This window comes from Glycine max, chromosome 20, assembly GCF_000004515.6.
Source record: "Glycine max cultivar Williams 82 chromosome 20, Glycine_max_v4.0, whole genome shotgun sequence".
Classification (NCBI taxonomy): Eukaryota; Viridiplantae; Streptophyta; class Magnoliopsida; order Fabales; family Fabaceae; genus Glycine; species Glycine max.
The window spans coordinates 5182709-5204876 of record NC_038256.2 but is presented as its reverse complement, the minus strand read 5'-3'; the positions used below and the strand labels follow the sequence as shown (position 1 = coordinate 5204876).

The 22168-nt window shown below is 30.5% G+C and overlaps 2 protein-coding genes across 3 annotated transcripts; both read left to right on the top strand.

Annotated features, from left to right (window-relative positions):
• The first annotated feature begins 12939 nt into the window (after nucleotides 1-12939).
• On the top strand, nucleotides 12940-16422 carry LOC100812006 (amino acid transporter AVT1I). 2 transcript variants are annotated; one of them, XM_003556690.5, is made up of 3 exons: nucleotides 12940-13127; nucleotides 14459-15066; nucleotides 15785-16422. In XM_003556690.5, exons 1-3 carry the CDS (start codon nucleotides 13037-13039, stop codon nucleotides 16307-16309), a joined length of 1224 nt encoding a protein of 407 aa, XP_003556738.1. In that variant the 5' UTR covers nucleotides 12940-13036; the 3' UTR covers nucleotides 16310-16422. The 2 variants fall into 2 exon arrangements, with proteins under 2 accessions (XP_003556738.1, XP_014627842.1); XM_014772356.3 differs by lacking the exon at nucleotides 12940-13127 and adding an exon at nucleotides 13201-13894.
• Nucleotides 16423-19651: 3229 nt separating this feature from the next.
• Nucleotides 19652-21757, top strand: LOC100527255 (uncharacterized). Its single transcript, NM_001250157.2, has 4 exons — nucleotides 19652-19810; nucleotides 20208-20366; nucleotides 20535-20763; nucleotides 21436-21757. The coding sequence occupies exons 1-4, from the start codon at nucleotides 19709-19711 to the stop codon at nucleotides 21660-21662; spliced, it is 717 nt and encodes a 238-aa protein (NP_001237086.1). The 5' UTR covers nucleotides 19652-19708; the 3' UTR covers nucleotides 21663-21757.
• The last annotated feature ends 411 nt before the right edge of the window (nucleotides 21758-22168 follow it).

The window sequence follows — 22168 nt, the reverse complement described above, 5'->3', positions numbered from 1 at the left end:
ATATATATATATATATATATATATATATATATATATATATATATATATATATATATATATATATATATATATATATTGTGGAAGGAAGGTGATCATTTTCCTTTGGTGCTATGATATGGTGTGTGTACATTGTACCTGAGGACCAAAGTTGGTGGTTCTATTAAGTTTTTCCCTTAGCAAAAGCAAAAGCAACATCTATTTGATTGTTTTGATGTGTTGGTTGTGTTGTGTTATTACTACCGCAACTTTGTAGGCAGAAAAGTATTAGTTACAATGTGTTCCTTGTGCATGAGTTTGATTTTTCTCCGGTTTATAAACTTTTACAAACAAGGCATAGACTAGAGAAGGTAGGTATACATGTGACTTACATACTTGGAAAAGGTAATAAATTAATAACTAATATTGAGTCATTAAATTAACCCAACTAATATTCTAACTAACCTAATTTTTAATTTTATGAATTTCTAACTAACCTAATCATACCAAGTTACCAACAACTTGGCAATTTACCATAAAGCATTTTGATTTAAAAATAACCCCAGGGCCCAGCGTTAGGAAACTTTTAATTATATTTTTTTATTCACATTTTTTACTTAATTCAAATTAAAAAAAGATGGTGTTCCCTTTATAATGCAAAAGATAGTGGCTGATTTGTTTAAACTTAAAAAATAATTTTAAAATAAATGTTCTTTGATAAATATATAGGATTTATTAATAATTTTCAACTCTAGAATGATTTATATCTATTTAATATTGTAAAATATTTCATGGTGTTAATTAAGTTGATAATAATTGCTTACTTAATGACTAATTGATTGATCACCGGATTATTAGCAATGAGCTGCATGTCAATTTTATTCAATATTATTTTATAAAAAAATTATTGTGAGTTTTAGTTTTTTTATTTATCTATATTACTATATATAATTGCATTAGAATGTGATGTCTCTTGATTATAGCTAACGACCATTTGAATGAACCATTTCATTTTTTTTAATTTTTTAATCAAAATCATATATCTACGAATGACTTGCATTTAATATTGATTTGAAAGAGATATATTGACGGTTTAAGTTTAAAGCCGGACTCTATAAGTGAGTATTTGGTTTAAAACTAGATGTTTACACTAATTTGGGACTATTGGATGCATGGGTGTTTACACTGACAAATGAGTAGTTTTTGGTAAATTAGTATTTTAATTTATTATTTTATTATATGAAGTTAAGAATGTGTTCATTAATTTTTTTTTCATTTAATCAATATATTTTTCTTTTGGAATCTTTTTTTTGTTGTCAATCACTTATTAATGTAATTTCCCATGATAAACATTTTTAGATAGAAAAATTTCTAATCATTTTTCAACCTTTTTCATTCTCTCTTACTCTTAAGTTCATAGGTGAGATAGTGTCACGTGATCGCTCCCTTACTCACATGTGCGTTTCATTGTTCAGGTTAGTTGTGGTTTTTTATTTTATTTTAGTTGCTCGAAATTTTGTATTCTAAATGTGTTAGGTATATTTGAGGTTGTGGTTATGTTATTTATATTCCATGCTTTGTTCATTTAGAAAGTCAAACACCATATGTATGTGATTTTTTTCCACTTAAAACATTATTAGAATTGTTGCTACTAATAATAGAGACCATTATTATGCATGTGATTCATGAATGTTCATATTTTTTCTTAAATATACAAAACATGAACTACATTCTTTCGAATCATTGTTGGATGTACGATAGATGTTATAGTGGTAGAAGCAGTTTGAAAGAGTCTTTTGTCGAGGGTGTTGAAGAGTTTGTAAGTAAAGCTAGTCAGCAAGATTTTTATCACAATGATGGGGGATAGAGTTGTGATGGTTCAACTTTACAGAAATGGGTTCAAGCCTAATTATTGGATTTGGACTAATCATGGCGAAGAGAGGCTAGATGTTGATAATTTTGAGTGTCTTCATTTGGAGGTTCTTCCGTATTAAACTCAAAATTATCAATATCTGTGAGGCTTTTAGCTTGCACATCCAATTGGAATGTTCCAGACCAGTGCTTAGACTTTATTGCGAAAATGCTTCTAGATGTAACACCTATAAAAGAGCTTTTGCCAAAAAAAAATTATGATGCCAAGATGTTAATATCAAAGTTGGGATTGGAGGCTAAAAGGATTGATTGTTGTGTGGATGACTGCATGTTATATTATAACAATGATGGAGCATTAACTGAATACAAATTTGGTAACAAGCCCAGGTATCGTGTCAAGACTGCTGGGATAAGTAATAAAAAACCAGTTCCAATTGAGACAATGTTCTATTTGCCTATAATACCAATGTTGCAAAAAATGTTTGCATCAATGATAATTGCAAGCCAAATGACATGGAACTATGAGAATAGAAGATCTTTGGGCATGTTACATCATCCCTCTGATGGTGAAGCCTGGAAGCACTTTGATCAAGTACATCCAGATTTTGCTATCGATATGCGGAATATGCGACTTGGTTTATGCACAGATGGATTTAACCCATATATTCAAGCATCATATTCATCATATTCTTGTTGGTCAATCATTGTTACCCCATATAATCTTCCTCTAGAAATGAGTATGACTAAGCCTTATATGTTTTTGAGTTGTGTCGTACTAAGGCCATTTAATCCAATAGTTGGTATTAATGTTTATTTACAACCTTTGATTGATGATCTGAAGAAGTTGTAGAATGGTGTTCTCACTTATGATGTTTCAAGAAAGTAAAATTTCATGATGAGGGCAACTTTGATGTGGACTATTAATGATTTTTCTGCTTATAGCATGTTGTCTGGTTGGGGGACACATGGTACATTGGCATGTCCGTATTGCATGAAGGACACAAAGGCCTTACAGTTGGGAAATGTGGGAAAAATTCTTGATTTGACTGTTATCGTAGGTTCTTACCAAGTGATCATGCATTTAGGAGGAACCGTTCAGAAAAGGGGAAGTAGACAGGGATGAGCCACCGCATATGTCAACATCTACACAAGTTTGGCGTAGGGTTATGTATTTTCCAAAAGTCACAAAAATTGGTCTACCACCACTAATAGTACACGAATAAGGGGAGTGACATCATTGAAAAAAAACTTTTAGGATCTTCCGTATTAGAAAGATAATTTGATGCGACATAATCTTGATTTATGCAGATAGAGAAAATTTTCTTTGGCAACATATTCAACACTGTGATGAATGTCAGTGGTAAGAAAAAATACAATGAGAAGACCAAAATGGAATTAGCTTTGTATTGTAGGTGGAAAGATTTGGAGCTAAAGTAGGGGGCTAATGGGAAGTTTTTAAAGCCAAAAGCAAATTAGACTCTACCTGCAGACTAGATAAAGTTAGTATGTCAATGGATAAAAGAACTAAGAATGTCAGATGGTTATTCTTCCAACTAGGCGAGATGGGACAATGTTGATAAGGGAACCATGCATGGGATGAAAAGCCATGATTGTCATGTATTTATGGAGTGTTTACTTCCTATTGCTTTTAGCTCATTACCGTCACATGTCTTAAATCCACTTATTGAAATAAGTCATTTTTTTCAAAGATTTGTGTTCTACAACTTTGATGGAGGATGACCTAAGTAGAATGGAACAAAATATTCCATTCATTCTATGCAAATTGGTGAGAATATTTCCCCTCAATTTCTTCGATTCAATGGAACATTTGCTTATTCATCTAGCATATGAAGCTAAACTTGGTGGACCAATCCAATATAGATGGATGTATCCATTTGAAAGGTAATAAAATCATCATTGTATTTTATTTAAAATTCATTTGTTTAATTCTCATCAATTCTTGACTTGGTTATGCAAATTTGTAGATTCATGAGCGATTCTAAACGAGCAGTGAAAAATAAGGCCAAGGTTGAAGGATTCATTGGTGCATCTTACTTACATCATGAGACAACTCATTTTTGTTCTCATTATTGCAACAACTTTATATTGTCGCCGCATAATATTAGGAATCAAATTGCAATTAAAACTAAAAGGCATCCACCAATATTATCAATGTTTGGCCAGCAAGGTCATCCTTCTGGGAAGGAGTTCATTCACTAGTTAACTGATGAAGAGAAAGACTTAGCTCATGTTCATGTATTGATTAACTATACCGAAGTTAAGCCATACCTTGAGTATGTTGGACCATCTATGCCATTTGGTTTTTAATAATTATTGTTGTCAATTGCATTATACTCCAAATATTGACCCTTCATACATTATATTTGGATAGTTCATTCTTGCAGTCCCAATCAAATGTCTTTACTCGTAATCTAGATACAAATTTTCCTACTTGGTTCTAGGAACAAGTATGTATGTTATAGTTTATTTTATTTTTCTATTTTATGGTAAATAAAATATAATTGTTCATGCTCTTTATATTCGTAGGTTATAAATAAGCCTATAAATGTAAGAAACCAACACTTAAAGGATTTATCGTATGGTCCTATAAGTTACGTTAAAGAATGACACACATATTTTGTCAATGGGTACAAATTCCATACTCAAGCATGGACTGAGGGGGAAGAAAATGATAAATAGTAGGGTTCACGTAAAGGGCCTTACAAAAGAAGGCATAAATGATTTTTATGGGGTCATTCAACATATATATGAGCTAGAGTATAATACTACAAGCTATCCTAAGCGAGTAATATTATTTTATTGTCATTGGTTTGATCCAACGAGTAGAGGAACAATAGTTGATCCTAAATATGATATTGTGGAAATTCAAATGGATAAAATATATAATTTGTTTGACCCATTCATCAGTGCACATAATGTAAGACAAGTGTATTATGTGCCATATCCAGCAATAAGGGACAAGCGTGGTTGGTGTGTTGCAATTAAAATGAAACTAAGGGGTTACATAGAATCCAATAATGTAAAAGATGATGTGCCTTACCAAGTAGAAGAAATGTCACATGCCAACGAAGTCATTGATGTTGAAGGTATTTCTGGATTGCAGCATTTAAGAGGTGTTGTTGAAGAAGTAGACCCAGTTAATCTATTGACAAACGAAGAAGAATTAAATAATTTGAATGGAGAATCATATAATGTTGAACAAGAAAATGAAGGAGAATTAGAAGATGACTTTGATGTTTACAATTCTGAAGAGGATTAGACATTGATGTTTGTTATTAGTGACATCTTTGTTTTGTTGTACTACTTGAACACTTTATTAGTGTATTTTATTTTTGGTGTGAAATGGAATTCTATTAGTTATCTAATTTTAATTCATCCCAATATTCTATTTGATTAATTATTTGTAATATTATTTTTCTATATATAGATATGTCATCTGATGGTGTTACTGTTAGAGATGAGGGGAGCAACATGAAGACTAAAGCTTGAAGCTTGGAGAAAAACTTGAAGATGTTTTTTCTTTTACATATCCAACTTCTTTGAGTGACATTTGTATTGATTGTTATATTGAATGTTGCATCTTAGTCTATATCATATCTTTTGTGCATCATGCATCATCATGAGTAAGTGAGAAAAAAGTTTCTAAAGTTAGAAAATTTCTTCAGAAGGCAAAAATCTCTATTTTAATCATTATAACCTTATCATTATCGACTACACAAGTTGTCTTAAACTTGTAGAGTTATGTCTCGTATCAGTTTAATTGATTACAACCTTATCGTAATCGATTACACAATTATTTTTGAGACAATGATTGATTTATTTAGGAGTCTGTGCTTTAATCGATTACCATGTGATATAATCGATTACTTCTCTTTCTATAAGTGTTTCGGAAGTGAACAAGAATACTTCAATCGATTACTTTGAGTATCTAATCGATTACATTATTCTTGAGCTGTTTCCAGTTTTTGGGAAGAACACTTTAATCGATTAAAAAGATAATCTAATCGATTACTTCATTGAATTAATTGATTATCTTGTAGATTTAATCGATTACATGTGATTATAACTATTTTCTCCATAAATAACCAGCTTGTGTTCTCTTCAATATACAATGAAATAAGCTTCTAATTAAGCCAAGAGCATGTGTTGTTATTAGTTAAAGAAAGAAGAGAAGAAAAGGATTGATCAGGTTGTGTCTATCTTTACTCTTTGGTTTTTCATGTATGGTTTTACACATCTTTTGTTTGTGCATGAATCATTGAAGTCATGCTAGAATATGTGATTCTAGTTTGGACTAAGGGTAGATTTCTCTTATGCTCTTATTCAAAAAAGACCCTAGTGTTAGGTGCCTAAGTCTCTTTTTCCAGGGTTGGAATCGTAGATTGCTTGTAAGGATTCTATATGCATAGTGAAAATCTAATTTGAGTTTTGGATTAGATAACTGAATTAGCTTCTATAGTGATAAAGAGTGAACCAATATAAAAAGGTTGTGTACTTCTTCTCTTGATCTTATTTTTCTTTCTCATTCTAGTCTTGATAAATTTTCTAAAGGTTTAAGAAAATATCTTTTTGAAAGAAAGAACTCTAACAAGGATCTTGGGTAAATGAGGGATTGATTCAGTATTGATTGAGTTTGGTTTATAAAATTTTTGTGATATGATCCGTACAAAAAAAGTTTTTGCAACTCTGGTTTTAAAAGTTCATTTTGTTTTGAAAACCAATTCACCCCCTTCTTGATTTGTGAGTACCATCATTTTTTTCACTGACCTTCCCCGATCCCCGTCACATGACTCTAGTGGGAAAGGGACAAGTGGGAAGAAAAAATGATATTTGGTTAGACTACTACCACCTAGAAATAGTCTGCCATCATCTACCCCATCTCGATTTATTGTATTGATGCCAATTAGATCTTTAGATGTTACACCTACACCATCTCCACCTCTAACTAAAGTTAGACCATCACCATCTTCGATTGATACATGTGGGCCGTCCCCGGTACCTACATCCACACCATCCCCATCCCCGACTGTAGTGAACATGCATACTGATGAAGACGAGGCCATGGAAGAGCTCCTCCCCCCCCCCCCCTCTCCCCTCTCAATGATCATCCTACGGTTACACTTATTAATGGAGCGTGAGTATTACAAAATTTAAATAATTATCATTATATACTTTTCATGAATTACTTTTTCTATTTAGGTTTCATTCATCTAAGGTTGCGGCAAAGGCTATCACATTGCCCATTAGGCAACAATTTGCTAACCCATGGCCTACACGAGGAGCAATTCCAAAAGATCACTAGAAACTCTTTTTCCAGCGTTTTAAGGTAACTTATTCACATCTTAATGAATTATTTCAATGGTTAAAATGGATAGTAATTATGATTTTGTTTTATTTGATCTGAAATTGTAAAATTGGTATTTTGCTAATTGTGTAACATTTCATAACTTTGTGATATTTTAGAGAAAATTAGTCTCGAGACTTGAGGAAGATAATGAAATTACGAAAAATTTTAACTTGAAAGCCTCTCATAGACTTTTTGAGATGTTTAGGGATGGTCAAAATAAAAATAAAAGATCATATTGGATTGAAGTCGTGTCTAAAACGATCTATAATCACATTGGAATGCATCTAGGTATCGTTCCAAGTGTGCACATGCAAAAAAAAAGGCATATGAAAAGGGTGGGTGTATGCACATGCCATTCGCTTGGTATGTATATTAAAATTATAATACATTCTTCTTTGTTCTTGTTTAATTTATCACTTAATGTTTATTTTATAATGTTTGTTAATAGTCAGAAGAGCTTGGTCAATCTGCATACGTAGATAAGATCTTTTAGCAAACTCATTTACGAAAGGATACTAATCAATTTGTCAATGATAGATCTAGGCATACACATGTGAAACCATTATCTTGCATTTTTTATTTTTAAAAATATTTATTATATTTATGAAATAATAACTGTTTATGAATGACAGAAAGAATTTGAGGCTAGACTATCTCAAGCTGTGTTTGATGTTGTATCAAGTGTTGGTGAATCACAACTTACTCCTTTAGGCCTTGTTGAAGAACAAAGACTTAGGACTTGGTGTTGGGGTGCAACTGCGGGACCAAAGCGTAAGGGACACCTTTACGGTAGTGGAGATTTTGTTCATACTTATAAATGTGGAGATGACAACTTCATGCAACATACACAAGGATCTTCTAGTCGCACTCAAGATTTAGTGGGGATTAGTCGACTAAGGGAGGAGCTTCGTCAATCAAAGGAGGAGATACATGCATTTCAATCAGTTGTCCTTCAGTTCCTATCTCCTGAAGCATGAAACATTATTCATCAACATCAACAATCACACCAGCAATATTAAGACTAGCAGCAATAGGACCAATAACGGCAACAAGACAATGACCAACCAGATGACCAACAACCAAATGACCAGCAACAAGACAATGGCTAACAGAGACACTCTCCCAATGAATATTTTGATTACTAACTTAGCAACACAAAATTACTATTGACATATTACACATTGTGCTTTTCTTTTAGATTTATTTTCAATTTAACTGAATGATTGATTTTTCTAGTTTTTTTGGATTTATGAATTTGAGTATTTCATTAATTAAATGTATGTGTTAATTAAAATTTTGACGTTAAATAATATAAGTGCAAAAAATAATCCCTAAATTATCGATATTAAATAATCAAAATGAAAAAAAAATCTTGATAAAGTAGAATTACAGAAGGAAATATCCATTAGAAATTTCCAATGAAAATATCTGTCAGTAATTTCCCACAGAAACATTTTGTCGGAAATATCTGTCAAAAATTTCCGTCGAAAATTACCGACGAAAATATCTGTCAGAAATTTCGGACAGACAACAAAAATTGTTCGGTTAAAATTTCTTATGAGCATTTTTTCAACGGATTTTTGTCCTTTTAAAATTTTGAATTATCGACGGATTTTCGGGGTTACCGATGGATTTTGGCCATCAAAAATACCCTTTTTGTAGTTATTTTAAAACAATAAAGTAATAGACAATTGACATTTTCATAAGTTTTGACATACCACATTAGTCCAATTCAACTCTCTTTCTGAACCAAAATTTACTATAATCATGTACCACAACTACATGTCCTTCATCCATTTAGAACATGAAAATTAGACTCGATCATTATTGCACCAATCACAATTTATAGAACATAATCAAAAACCTAGGACAAAATGAATCGTACCAAAGATGGGTGACATGTGTTGGTTTTGGTGACGTCAGCGACAAAGGCAATCGCGGGTGATGCACAAAGCCTTCAACTCAAGATTCAAAAAGCATTAAGAGAACAAAAAAATAAGAACAAAATAATGAAGAAAATGATAAAATAAAAATGGTGAAGAAGTGTTCTTACCTGCACTTAAATTATTATCATGGCGACAACGATGGAGACGAGGACTATGTCGTAATAGGGTTTGAGGGTTTGAGGAGTGGAGTTAGAGTGAGTTTGTAAGGGAAATGGTGTGGTGACATGTTGGTGGAAGAGGAAATGACATATGGTGACAGTGTTGTTGTGATGTGGTTTTGAAAGTTTGAGGAGCAACAACGAGAGGGAGGTCAAAAGGGAATGGTGTGGTTGTGGCACGCATGTGGTGGCGGTGGCGGTAAAAATGAGAAGTGATGTTGGTGCTACAATAAGGTTTCGTGGGAGGAAAGTGAAAGAGAGATTAAAAGAGAATGAGACAACAATGGAAGAGAGTTCGAATTTGTAAGAGACTGGAAACAATTTCATCAGACACGTTATTTGTTAAAATTGATATAAAATAACCAATTTCACATTGATTATTTTGAACTGATATGAAATAGCTTATTTTTAGTTATTCTGGAATCGAATTAGTGTATTTATATTTAATTTAAAAAATGTCATCAATTTATTATTTACCTTGGTTCTTTAGACCATAGACAACTTAAAACACCTTCCGTGTAGTGCTGAATTAAGTACTTTTTTTTTCAATTCATTTTCAATTCTTAGTGTGAGAAAGACATTGATATATAAAATAGGGACAAATCAAGACAACACACTCACTTAGGCAGCATCCGTATCAAAATTTGCTTTCTTTTTTGTTTTCACTCATTTTTTCTCTCTTCCTTTATTGAAACAATTGAAAATTTGAAATGCTCTAATCTAACTCTATTTCTCTCCACATTATCTTTCTTTCCTCTGTTTGCACTGAAACAAAGTGATAAAAACATCTTGTTTTGGATCTTTCTCCAACTGTAATATGCTGTTTTCGTATATATATATTGAGGGTGATGTGACTTTAATTTTTATTATATACGAACCATCTTCAATTCAAACACTCACTCGTTAGTAAGGCCGTAGGGGTCGACCCTAATTCTTTCTTTTACTATTTCTGGAGGGTGTGACAACTGACAAGATTGTCACACCATTTAACCTAATTTATATCTGATTCAGAAGCACTAAGGATGGAATGATCTTTTTCCTTTTCGGTGCTATATGATGGAATCAAAATTATGATAAAAATTACGCATGTGGCCATAACATGTTGAGCAGTCGGCAATCTAATGATACACTTTTGTGCTAGTCCTTCTATAATATTTATTTGAAACTGTTTTTGTGTCTAAAGCATTATAAACTTTACCCAAACTTCCACGATGATTATATACGTCTGCATCAAAGCATGGATTGTGGTGCATGTAACAATTGCGTACGTACTCACATATATCATTATTGGTTTATTTTTTCTACTTTCTTATTTTTTTTCTCCATACTTTTATATGATGCTTCGTAAAGCAAACTGATGCATGGATCTTTATAAAGATAAGATAATGAAACTTGCTTTCTTTAAGTGCAATGTCAGACAGCTAGACAAATGTAATTAGAATTTTGACAAAATACTAAAAAAACTTGATTTGAATGACATAAAAATGATGTTGCACACGCTCAATACAGGGCCAGTCACCAAGAATGTCATGTTCTGGCATGTATTCTTCCTCTAAAAAAATTTCAAGAGTAAACTATAAAATTAATTCCTAATTTTTTATTAAAACTAATTTATAAAAATCATGCAAAAAGAAAGACAAGAAAAGAAAGAACAAGAATACATTTAAATAATAATAAAATCATGATGAATATTTATTTTTCATTTTTTCTTTGGTGTACAATGATAAGGGACGTATCCAAGAGAAGGGACTAGAGAAAGACATAGGCCTTGAGCCCCTTCATCAAGACCCTTATATTGAAAGAAAAGAAAAAAAAATACACATATGTAAACAAAAAATATTAAGTTGATATTTGTTTAATTTCCTCCCGATCGATAGTGAATTCTATCTCTAATTTTATACATAAAATTAATAATAATATTTTTGTGAAACTTATTAATCATTTATTAAAAATTAAATATTCAAATAATTATGTAAAAAAATCGATTCTCTTTGAATCTTGATACATTTCTAGATTCATCCTGACAATGGTTGCATTAAAATTAATTAGAACATGTGACGTTATATGTATATTATTTAAACCTTTCATCATTAAGCCAATCCTAGTAATTCAATCATTATTGTTCATTTGTTTGAGTAGAAATGATGATTAGATCAATAACTACATCTAATTTTAGACCACGTAGATAACAATTAAAATAGATAAAAAAAAAGGTTTGTTGTATTAATCGGTGTCCATCTTGACAATTATATTAATTTTGAGCATGTTTATTACTGTCTAAAATGTCACATAATTTCAAAGAAAAAAGTTTTTGAAGAAGATTAAATTCTTGCCTAATTAATAGAAGACATGAAATTTAAGTTTTCAATTAAGGAAGCACGAACATTTTACTGTGTCAATGATGTACTCACATTAGTTATATGTGTGTGGAATATTTATTAACCATGTTGATGATTAATTTTTATTAAAAAGTTTGATTGATATTTTTATTAGAATTTTTTTTTCTCAATCATATTTTATTTTTAATTCATAAAATTTAAACTCAATATCTTACTAACGAAATTTAAGCATAGATCTACTCAGACTAACGATGCATGTTAGTTATTTAATAAAATACTTTATTAATGTTTTTTTAATTAAATGTTGTTTATTTGCAAATGATTATATAAATAAATATGAGAATTTACGGTAGATAAATGACGAGTTTGTTTAAATTAATTTTTTTAAATAAATGCTTTTATAAAACCGCTTATTTAAGAAATAGATATGATTTGCTTCTTAAAATAAACAGTTTTTTTTTAAAACAGAATCAATTTAGACAAACATACTAAAATAAAAAATACTCATTTTTATTAAAATAAACACTTATTTTAATAAATAAGTTTAAATAGATTGATTCAAATTATATGACTTGTACTTTTCTTTTAACTTTAATTCTCTTTTTTTAATCTAAGATTAGTTTTTTAGTTTTTTTTTTATCAACCACGGGACTTGAGCCGGTAAGTTTAATTTAAGATTGATAGATGTTTTATATAATTTTTTTGCATTGTATTATAGTTATATCAAATTTAATTATATTTTAAGTTTTGTTGTATGATCATCTTTCTATTTTATCGATAGCAAAAAAAAAAAAATCGTATCTTCGTACCATATTATCATATTTTATTTAATCTCTGTATCTTATTAACTATTCATTATATCCACACTTTCTAATTCTCAATCATCACAAAAATAATTAGCATGCATTTTAGTTCTATCCATTTTCCAAAAATTTCGGTCTATTGTTTAAAATACTTTTAACAATAAGTAAATTAATATTAATTTATTCATTGGATGTTTTTCTTAAAAAAGTACTTGCCCCCTCTAGAACCTTCATCATGCAAGAGTAGCCATATAAAGTGGTGCATGACAGGTGAAGGCAGAATCGATAGTGTGATTGCTCGTCTCCTAAATAGAAAAGCGCCTAACATTTTAATAAAAAAGAGCACCTAACATTATTTATTAATTAATAATGATGCATGGTGGTTGTCTAGTCAAACTAACTTATAAGTCACATCTCTTTCATGATCCGGTTACTGTTTTTGGTATTCCGACTTGAGTGCATATTCTGTCATTATTGAGAATCATGCATTGAATAAACCATATGTTACACTAACTTGACCAAATATATATAGTGTAAGGGCAGCCAAGGTTGGCTTGCATACTACAGAAAATATATGGAGAGCCAAAGCCAACTTGAAGTTTCAAATTCTGAGCAGGGAACCACCTTCATCAAAACTTGTTTCAATGGTATCAACACTTTGACAGGTTTTTCATTCTATCTCTCAAACTCTGCCATTTATTTATTTTTATTATATTCAGTATGGTATGTTATGTTTTATAAATTTCAATTGAATTTTTTTTATGTCTTTAAAGTGAATTAAAATGATCTTTTTAAAATAATGATCATTTTTTAATATTTTGGGACATGTTTTTTAGTCTTTTTTGATGGATTCGAGACATGAAATTTGTCTCACTTGATTCAACTACATGAAAATGATAGAACACAAAAAATAAAAATTTAATATTAGATTTTTATTTTATTTTTGTAAGATTTATTTTTAAAGTGATTTTCACCATATTTATTTATGACCTGGTAATTTTAACATTAATTCTATTCCATAATGCCTCAAATTAATAAAAAAATAATTTAAAATTGTATCTCAAAATAATAATAAAATTATTATTTTAAAAGAGGTCACGTTGACTCACTTTAAAAACATACAACAACATATCCTTATCCCACAAGTGAGATGAATTACATGGATCATATCGCTTTCAAAACATAAAAAATTAAATAAATTTTTTTAAAACATAAGATATCAACTGAATATAATTAAAAATATAAATGACTATTTTAGCCAAAATATTATAGACGTTACACGCTATACTAGCCTCGGAAATATTTTTGAATAACATGTTGGTTCTTCTATGCAATTTCAATTTGCAAAACATGTGGGGTAAGAATATTCTTTGAAAGTGGTGCAGGACAGAGTGTTAGAAACATGATAATCTCTCAATCATTATATCGTCAGGTAAAATTGCATGCCTTTTCATTCTGATTCATATTCAACTACTTTCTGGCATCACTATAATTTGAGCTTCATCCCATTTTTCCTTTTCCTCTATATTTCTGTTAGTAAATGGCGAATAACATCTAAAGCACCGTGTAAGTAATTAAAATTACAGAATTTCAAGTGTAAGTGCGTGTTTGGATGATCATTTATTGTTAAAATTGATTTTGAATTAAATTGGTCGTAGTTTAAATTGTTTCTGAATTCATTTCATGTTTTAATATTATTAATATAAAATCAAAAAATTAAGAGTAAAACTCAATATAAAATTCTAGATTTAATACAGAATTACTTAAAATTACTTTAACTCATAAAATTTTAAACTCTTTTTTAACGTAAAATCAAACATAAGAAAACTTATGCACCTATAATCAAATCAAGTATCTAACGTGGAACCAAATAAACTAAGAAAATTCAATAGCTCATTCCAAGTTCTACCGACTAAACTATAGTTAATTTAGCTACAAGTAGTTAACAGTCTATGCTTAAGCTTTGAGATTATAATAGGATTGTATGGTTTTTCAGGTATTGGAATACTCTCAATACCATATGCAGTTTCTCAAGGAGGGTGGTTGAGTTTCATTCTGCTAATTGTTTTTGCAATGATGTTTTGGTACACGGGGTTACTTCTACAGAGGTGTATGAACAAGCATCCACTAATCAAATCTTACCCTGACATAGGTGAGGTTGCATTTGGGCTAAGAGGAAGAGCTATGATCTCTACATTCATATACATAGAATTGTTTTTAGTGGCCGTTGAGCTTCTGATATTGGAAGGCGACAATCTAGAAAAATTGTTTCCTCATATGAACTTCAAAATTGGTAGCCTTAGAATTGAAGGTAAAAGTGGTTTTGTGGTGCTAGCTGCTTTGGTCATACTACCAACAACATGGTTGAGAAGTTTGGGAGCTTTGGCTTATGTTTCTCTTGGTGGGGTAATGGTTTCTATTGTTTTGATTGGTTGTGTTGTGTGGGTGGGTGAAATTGATGGTGTTGGGTTTCATGAAAGTGGCCAATTAGTAAATTGGGAGGGATTGACTACTGCTGTGAGCCTTTTTGCATTCTGTTACTGTGCACATGGAGTGATGCCCACATTGATCAACTCTATGAACGATAGAAGCCAGTTTGGCAAGGTAACTTATAATGCTAGAGGAAAATCCTTACTTTACATATTGTTCAAAGTGAATAAGCTAATTTTATTTAAATTTGAATATGTTTTTGATTTCTAATATTTTATTTTTATATTTTATTTTCTAATATATTTTTATTTTGTATTGAGTTTATGATAAAAATAATAATTTTATTTTTGGTCCTTAATATTTTATTTTAATCTTTGATAAATTTATATTTGTTCTCAGATAAATTAACGTATTTTGTTTTAGTTCCGATTAATTATTAATGAAATTTTTTTATAAAAAAAAATATAAAATTTACTAATTTCTCAAAGACTAAAATAAAATGTCAATGATCAAAAATAAAATTGTTATTTTATTAAAGACTCAACCTAAAATAAAAATTTATTAGCAAATAAACACAAATAAAATATTTATTAAGAATAAAAAATATATTTAAATCTTTATTTATTGTCCTAATTAAGTCAAAACACCCGATAAAAAAGTAAAAGGATATTTTTTTTGAGATGCCAAAAAATTCATTTTCCAATGATTTTAAACTACACTTCCACATGATTTTTTGGTAAAATCATTTCTCTTTTAATTCCTCAGTATTTTTAAGACATTGTTCCACCGGTGAGCAAGACCCTTTTATTTACCTTTACATGGAGTAATAAGCTAGATTCCCCTCACTTCTTCAATTTTTGTAGAAATAATGACAATTGTTTGTCAATTGCAGGTTTTGATTGTTTGCTTTGTAGCAAGCACTATTATCTATGGAACCATTGCTGTTTTAGGCTACGCAATGTTTGGAGATTATTTGATGTCTCAAATAACCTTAAATCTACCATCAAAGAAAATAAGTACTAAATTAGCTATTTATAGCACAATAATCAATCCTTTCACTAAGTATGCTGTACTAATCACCCCAATAGCTAATGCTATTGAGGAAAAATGGCTTCTCTGCAAAAGAAAGCCTATTGCCATTTTGGTTAGAACAACCATTTTGGTCAGCACCGTGCTTATGGCACTATTCATGCCGTTTTTCGGTTATGTTATGGCATTTATTGGTGCATTTTTTAGCGTGACAATCTCATTGTTGTTCCCTTGCATCTGTTACTTGAAGATGAACAAAGCTGCTCGGCAATTTGGGTTGGAGTTGATCGTCATAATTGTAATTCTCTTCGTAGGTATATTCATTGGAATATTGGGTACCTATCTTTCTGTGAGACACATAGTGAATCATATGAAGTTGTGTTCTTAAAACTTCTATGAAACTAGTTCAACAACTCTACTAATTATGTATGGGTACCAGATGTGATATATATTAACATGCATCGGGGATGTATTTGCATATATACATTCCTAGTTAATTTACATTTTTCCAAGGAATTGGTCAGAAAAGAAAGCCTTCAATCTTGTGTCATGACTCATGAACTATATTTGAAATATCCATCATTTTTGGCCCTCAGCTCCCATGTGATTTGCAATGTAACACTACTAGGATAAAAACTTTTAATGTTGATTTCAAAACACATTCAACCATGGTTTCAGAATCATCGTCGAAGTCATTGTCGTGTAAAGTGTTCACTTTTTATATGAATTTTCAACCGTCTTAACTTGAAAGATTTAGACAATTTTATCAGAAAATCATCTTAAAATATCATGTTTCTAAGATAATTTTTCAAAAAATCGTCTTAGAATATATTTTTTTAAGAAAAAATTAAAAAATGTCAACACACCAAACAAATTATGCCAATCCATAGGCATTATGAATGATAACTCCAAACTCAAACCGGTTTTAAGACATGAGGGAATAATAAAGAAAATAAGGTAAAGACTAGAGTACTTCTTTGCAATTCCCAGTCACCTAAGTACTTATAATTAGAAGCAAATGCATTATTTCATTTAGTGAGCCTTGGGATGCTACGATGATCAAAGGAGAGGGAGGATAAAAATTAGATTGAAAGTCAAAGTAAAAAAGATTTAAATTCGAAGTGTTATAGCATTATAGGACAACAACCAACAATATAAACTCTCAAATTCATGATTGAAATAAAGAAAAAAAGGAATTAATGATAGGGTATCACCAAATGGAACCCCTCAAATCAGACTCACTCAGGAAAAAGGAAACTAAAAATGAGAACAAAGAAACAAAACCAGTAAATAAAATAAATGATACTACGATCACTTCCTATCTTCCAATGATTTTAATTGATAATATGAACATGAAGAAAGCTAATGCACAACTTTTACTATCATTATTTGCACTGCACAATTGCTTCAGCAGCTTGATGGGGTGCGCTTTTTCACATGCGTCCATTATGCCTAAAACCATTGATCTTTCTTAACTTAGAAAACTGTATTTCCAAGGTTCGATTTTTCTGAGAGACAATCCAAAATTCCAAATACAAAATACTCTATTTTTTGGCACTATAGAGTATAGAACAAAAACTTCAGATTGATCTTTAAAAAGCTAAAAGCTAGGTAAAAGATATGCATCTTCTAGAAAACTAATACAAAAAAAGAAAAAAAATAGATTAGGGCATATAAGAGCACAACAAGAGAAAATGGCAGTTCAATGAAATTGTAAATCAATTGAGAAACAACGAACAAAATATGCTTCTAATCTAAACATAAAGAATATCCAGAAGATTCCTAACAAGCCATGAAAGCAATAAGCTTGTAATTGGAGAGAAATGATAACAATCAAATTCCATAAATCGAAAAACACTAACAAAACTGGACAAAAGAAACACATATTCCAATCCAAATTCAGTTGAAATAACAAGAACAAAAAATAGAAAGAAATAAAAAATATATAAATACGAACCAAAAATGAGGATAAAAGGATTGGCATATCCAGCATCACCATGAACAAAAAATCGACCACCTCGTCACCACCACCACAAATATCGCACCTTCGCCATCTCAGATTTCCAAAGTCGTTTCTTACCCCAAACCTGTCTTCAACTCCGATGATTCCATCTTCGACTTCTTTAGAAATGTCATTACCAAGGTCCAAACCTTAGAAGTTGTGAAGGCGTTGAAGTCATCAGAGCCTAGTTTAGCCCGCAAAGAAAATAACCGTTTATCCTCTAGTTTATTGTGTATTTAGAGTAGCATATTTAAAAGCAATAGCTCCTTCGACATTCTCCAATCATCAGAGCCTTCAGTTGGTTCGTTGGTTTCCTCCTCATCAACATACTATCAAGATCAATGTGGATTACATGTAAGCCTCTATTGTCAACCCGTATACATAAATTGTTAATTTTTCTGCTGGGGAACAATCTCTTATGCTTATCTTTATCTTTTTTATCTAAGAAACCAACAAAGTAACATGTACTTTAGACTACCCCAATACGCACGCGGTGCACTGCTTCGCTTCTCATTTTGGGAGCCCCCTCTCTTACACTCACTTAGATAGTTGATTTCTCATTATATTTTAGAATTTACAAATGCCCTTTTTTACGTTCAAGATCTCATATTTTACAATATTCCACAATTTAGTATTAATTCATACACACATACATTATCTTTTAATAAGTGTCTTTTGTTATAAATTTTGGTATTTTCAAATTTAAAATAATTTATGATTGAAATACTTTATTTTGATAAAATTATATATATATATATATATATATATATATATATATATATATTTTCCATCCATCCTTAATTTTATAAAATAAAATTTATTAGGCAATTTTTTTTGTCTCCCCCCTATCATTTTTTTCTGGTCCCGTTCCTGTTTGTCTCTATCATTAGTGAGTCAGACAGCAAAGTTCTCTTGATTTTATCAACCAAGGCGTATCCTCTGTTCATCCGTATGCGCCTTTGATAGCTAAAATTCGCTCCTTATTAACAAATACTTGGAGTCTCTCCTTTCAACATGTTCTTTGAGAGGGGAACAGAATCGTTAACGGGCTTGTTAAGTTTGGTTCCAGCAATGATATGATCAACCTTTGACGCACTGGTCTTCTTGTACTACTGAGTTGCATGTAATTCTTTTAGGCGATGCCCTAGGCACCTTGTATCAAGATTGAAATAAAAATAATAACTTAAAAAAATAAAATCCATTATCTAACCTGTATTTGATCGGGTTGGATCAAATTTAACCAAATATTTAAAAGATCTAATCCAATATAATCAGGTTAAATTAGATCATAGATTAATCCCAACTCATGAACACTCAGATCCAAGATCCAAGATGTGAACTCATTATAGGACTTATCCAGTACAATTCCAACCTAATAACAACGTGCCTTTGTCGGTTTACATCAAACTATAATATTAATAATAACCCCTTAGCTGTACATTTTGTAAACCCAAAATATATTGGGCTGAGTCTTCTGGATTTGTTTTTATATAATAGTATTTATTATTAGCTAAATACATGGTATATGGCATATTATATTATTTCTTGAAAAATCACATCAGAGTCAAAGTGTACTGTATATTCCCTTCAAATATGCATGTCCCATATCTACATTCTACAGATATCTAATAATGTTTATTCACCAGTGCTTCACACAAGTAGTATAAACGGGCAAGTTTCCATACTCAGAATCTACTATAAAAACAACTACCATATGTAGCTATCAGCACTAACAACTCAAATTTAGAAGAAAATTGTGCAAGGAAATAAGGGAGAGAGACAGAGATGATAAGTATCAGCACAATTGCCATCAAGCTTTTGATGCTACTATCTTTTGGCAACATTTGGATTTCACGGGATTTTGATTTTTTTTACTTCGTACAACAGGTGAGCATGAGACATTTTCCTTTTTATCAATTCTATTAACTGGTTGATTAAAATGCATGAATTTTTTTATAAATTTTCTGATGTTTATCTTTGATTTTAGGATCAATCCAACGGTGAGAGGAGTTTAAAGCAAATTTAAAGAGAAAAGAATTTAATTTAAAAAAATTATATGTTGAATATTTTTGCCAACATATGTGACTTTTTTTATTTTATAAAAATCAATAATAAATATTTTTTTGTTGGTGGATTTAAAATATATTTTTTAATTGTTTTATCTTTGAATGGATCTTGTTTGATTCCCATGGATATAAAAAAAATTCGCTGTGATCTTTTATAGAGTATGATAAATTATCCTTATGTATAGAAGTTTAATCATAATGTGTGCGCCTCAATGCAGTGGCCAGGTTCATTCTGTGACACAAAAAAAAGTTGCTGCTTTCCTCTAACAGGGAAACCAGTATCAAACTTCAGCATTCATGGATTGTGGCCTAATTTCAGCAATGGATCATTTCCATCCAATTGCAATATTGCTGAAAATCCATTTAACCAATCTAAGGTACATATTTGCACACCACATTAAAATACCAGCATTTTTCTTCACTTTTTCATTAGTAATATATAGCTGTTATGTTTTTGTATTTGGTAGAATAACAAATCAATCTAAGGTAACTCAAAGAATGCACATTGAAATAAATATTTGGTTTTTTTTTTTTTTATGGACCAGATCACTGACCTGATTCCAAGAGCTGAAAAAGGCTGGGCATCACTCTCTTGTGCAGGCAGCAAAAAGACAGAGAACAACAAAACAAGCAGTGATAATACAAGGTTCTGGAAACATGAATGGGACAAACATGGCACTTGCTCTGACTTAATCCTTGATCAACATGCATATTTTGAAGCTACTTTGAACCTCAAGGACCGTGTAGACCTCCTTCAAATCCTTCAATATAATGGTAATTTTGGTGTCTTAAATGTAGATCTTCTAATTCATTGCTTACTCCTGTTGGAAATATATGAAAGAAAAAAAATTATTTTAATTACATTCGTTAAGAAATATAGTTAATTCAGAAAAAATTAATTAATATTATTTAATTGTCATAAGTTTATTTAAAAATATTTTTTTTTCTGAGCTATCCTTGTTTAAAATTTGTTATGAAAAATAAGAAAGAATCATTAAAAATAAAACAAATGAAGGATATTGATCTCAACAAATAAAATAAAATTAGTTAAATTTATTGATATTTGAGACCAATTTATTTAAGGATTTTTTTATATATATTTGAAGCCTGGAGGGACTGTATATTTTCTTTATTATTCAGTTTAGAATCTCTTACAATCAAAATGTATCTAATTTCTTTTAGCAAATGTTAGTAATTAATATGTTGTATTAATTATGTTACGTTAGTGGTAGATTCCAATCCATCATCTCCCTATCACTTGAACCCATATATCCCTTCCCAACTACCAAACCTCTCCAAAATATACCTAGCTAATTAATCTTAATCAACAATATTCTTATAAAAGTTTCCTGTTTTTGTCAGAGATTCCTATTTTATAAATCATATATTTTTGTTCTTTTGGGAGAAACAAGTCTTAATCAGGCGTGTGACATATATTTGATGCAGGAATCAAACCAGATGGAAACCTTTACAGCATTGTCAACATAACAAAAGCAATAACACAAGCAATTGGGTTAGAACCTGGCATAACATGCAACACTGATCCATCTGGTAATCGCCAGCTTAATGAGATATATCTTTGTGCCGATAAATATGCCTCCAGCTTCATTGAATGTCCAATACTACCAAGTAGAAAAAGTTGTACAGACATGGTGGAGTTTCCCATCTTCTAGTTGTGTGTGTTGCACTTTACAATATCATCGTGATGTAGCAAATTAAATCACCCCAACTTAGCAATTTGAACATTATTTGCTTTGTTATCAAATATTGTAATATATTGGTAATATTACAACTGAATGTTGCCCAATAATGAGTAATGTATTCAAATTTTCATCAATGGCAATAAAGGGTTTGTTTGTGCTATATATTAATACTGCACTTTCCTACATCAAATACCGAATTTATAATATTCTATTCCAATCAAAAGAAAATGTAGGAATTCTTATATTAGTGAGTTCTGAGCGCAGCCATATGTGTGTAGATTGCTTATTTCTAGATCTTTGAACTTTGCTTCAAAGCATGTGCGGTTGATCAAGCTCAACCAAAATATAATTTTGGTCTATTAAAAAAATGAAGCATAAAAGATTATATATTTTAAAATTTAAGTAAAAGTATCTAAAGATAACAGAACTTTTCAATTTATTAATCTTAACTTTTTGCTTATTATGATTTAAAATAA

Bases quoted from the DNA above. Each gene is read 5' to 3' on its own strand.
- LOC100812006 (XM_003556690.5), top strand. From the start codon at position 13,037: ATGGAGAGCCAAAGCCAACTTGAAGTTTCAAATTCTGAGCAGGGAACC. The intron at 13,128-14,458 runs GTTTTTCATTCT...ATGGTTTTTCAG, and splicing joins TGGTATCAACACTTTGACAG to GTATTGGAATACTCTCAATA. The intron at 15,067-15,784 runs GTAACTTATAAT...TGTCAATTGCAG, and splicing joins ATAGAAGCCAGTTTGGCAAG to GTTTTGATTGTTTGCTTTGT.
- LOC100527255 (NM_001250157.2), top strand. From the start codon at position 19,709: ATGATAAGTATCAGCACAATTGCCATCAAGCTTTTGATGCTACTATCT. The intron at 19,811-20,207 runs GTGAGCATGAGA...GCCTCAATGCAG, and splicing joins TTTTTTACTTCGTACAACAG to TGGCCAGGTTCATTCTGTGA. The intron at 20,367-20,534 runs GTACATATTTGC...TTTATGGACCAG, and splicing joins ATCCATTTAACCAATCTAAG to ATCACTGACCTGATTCCAAG.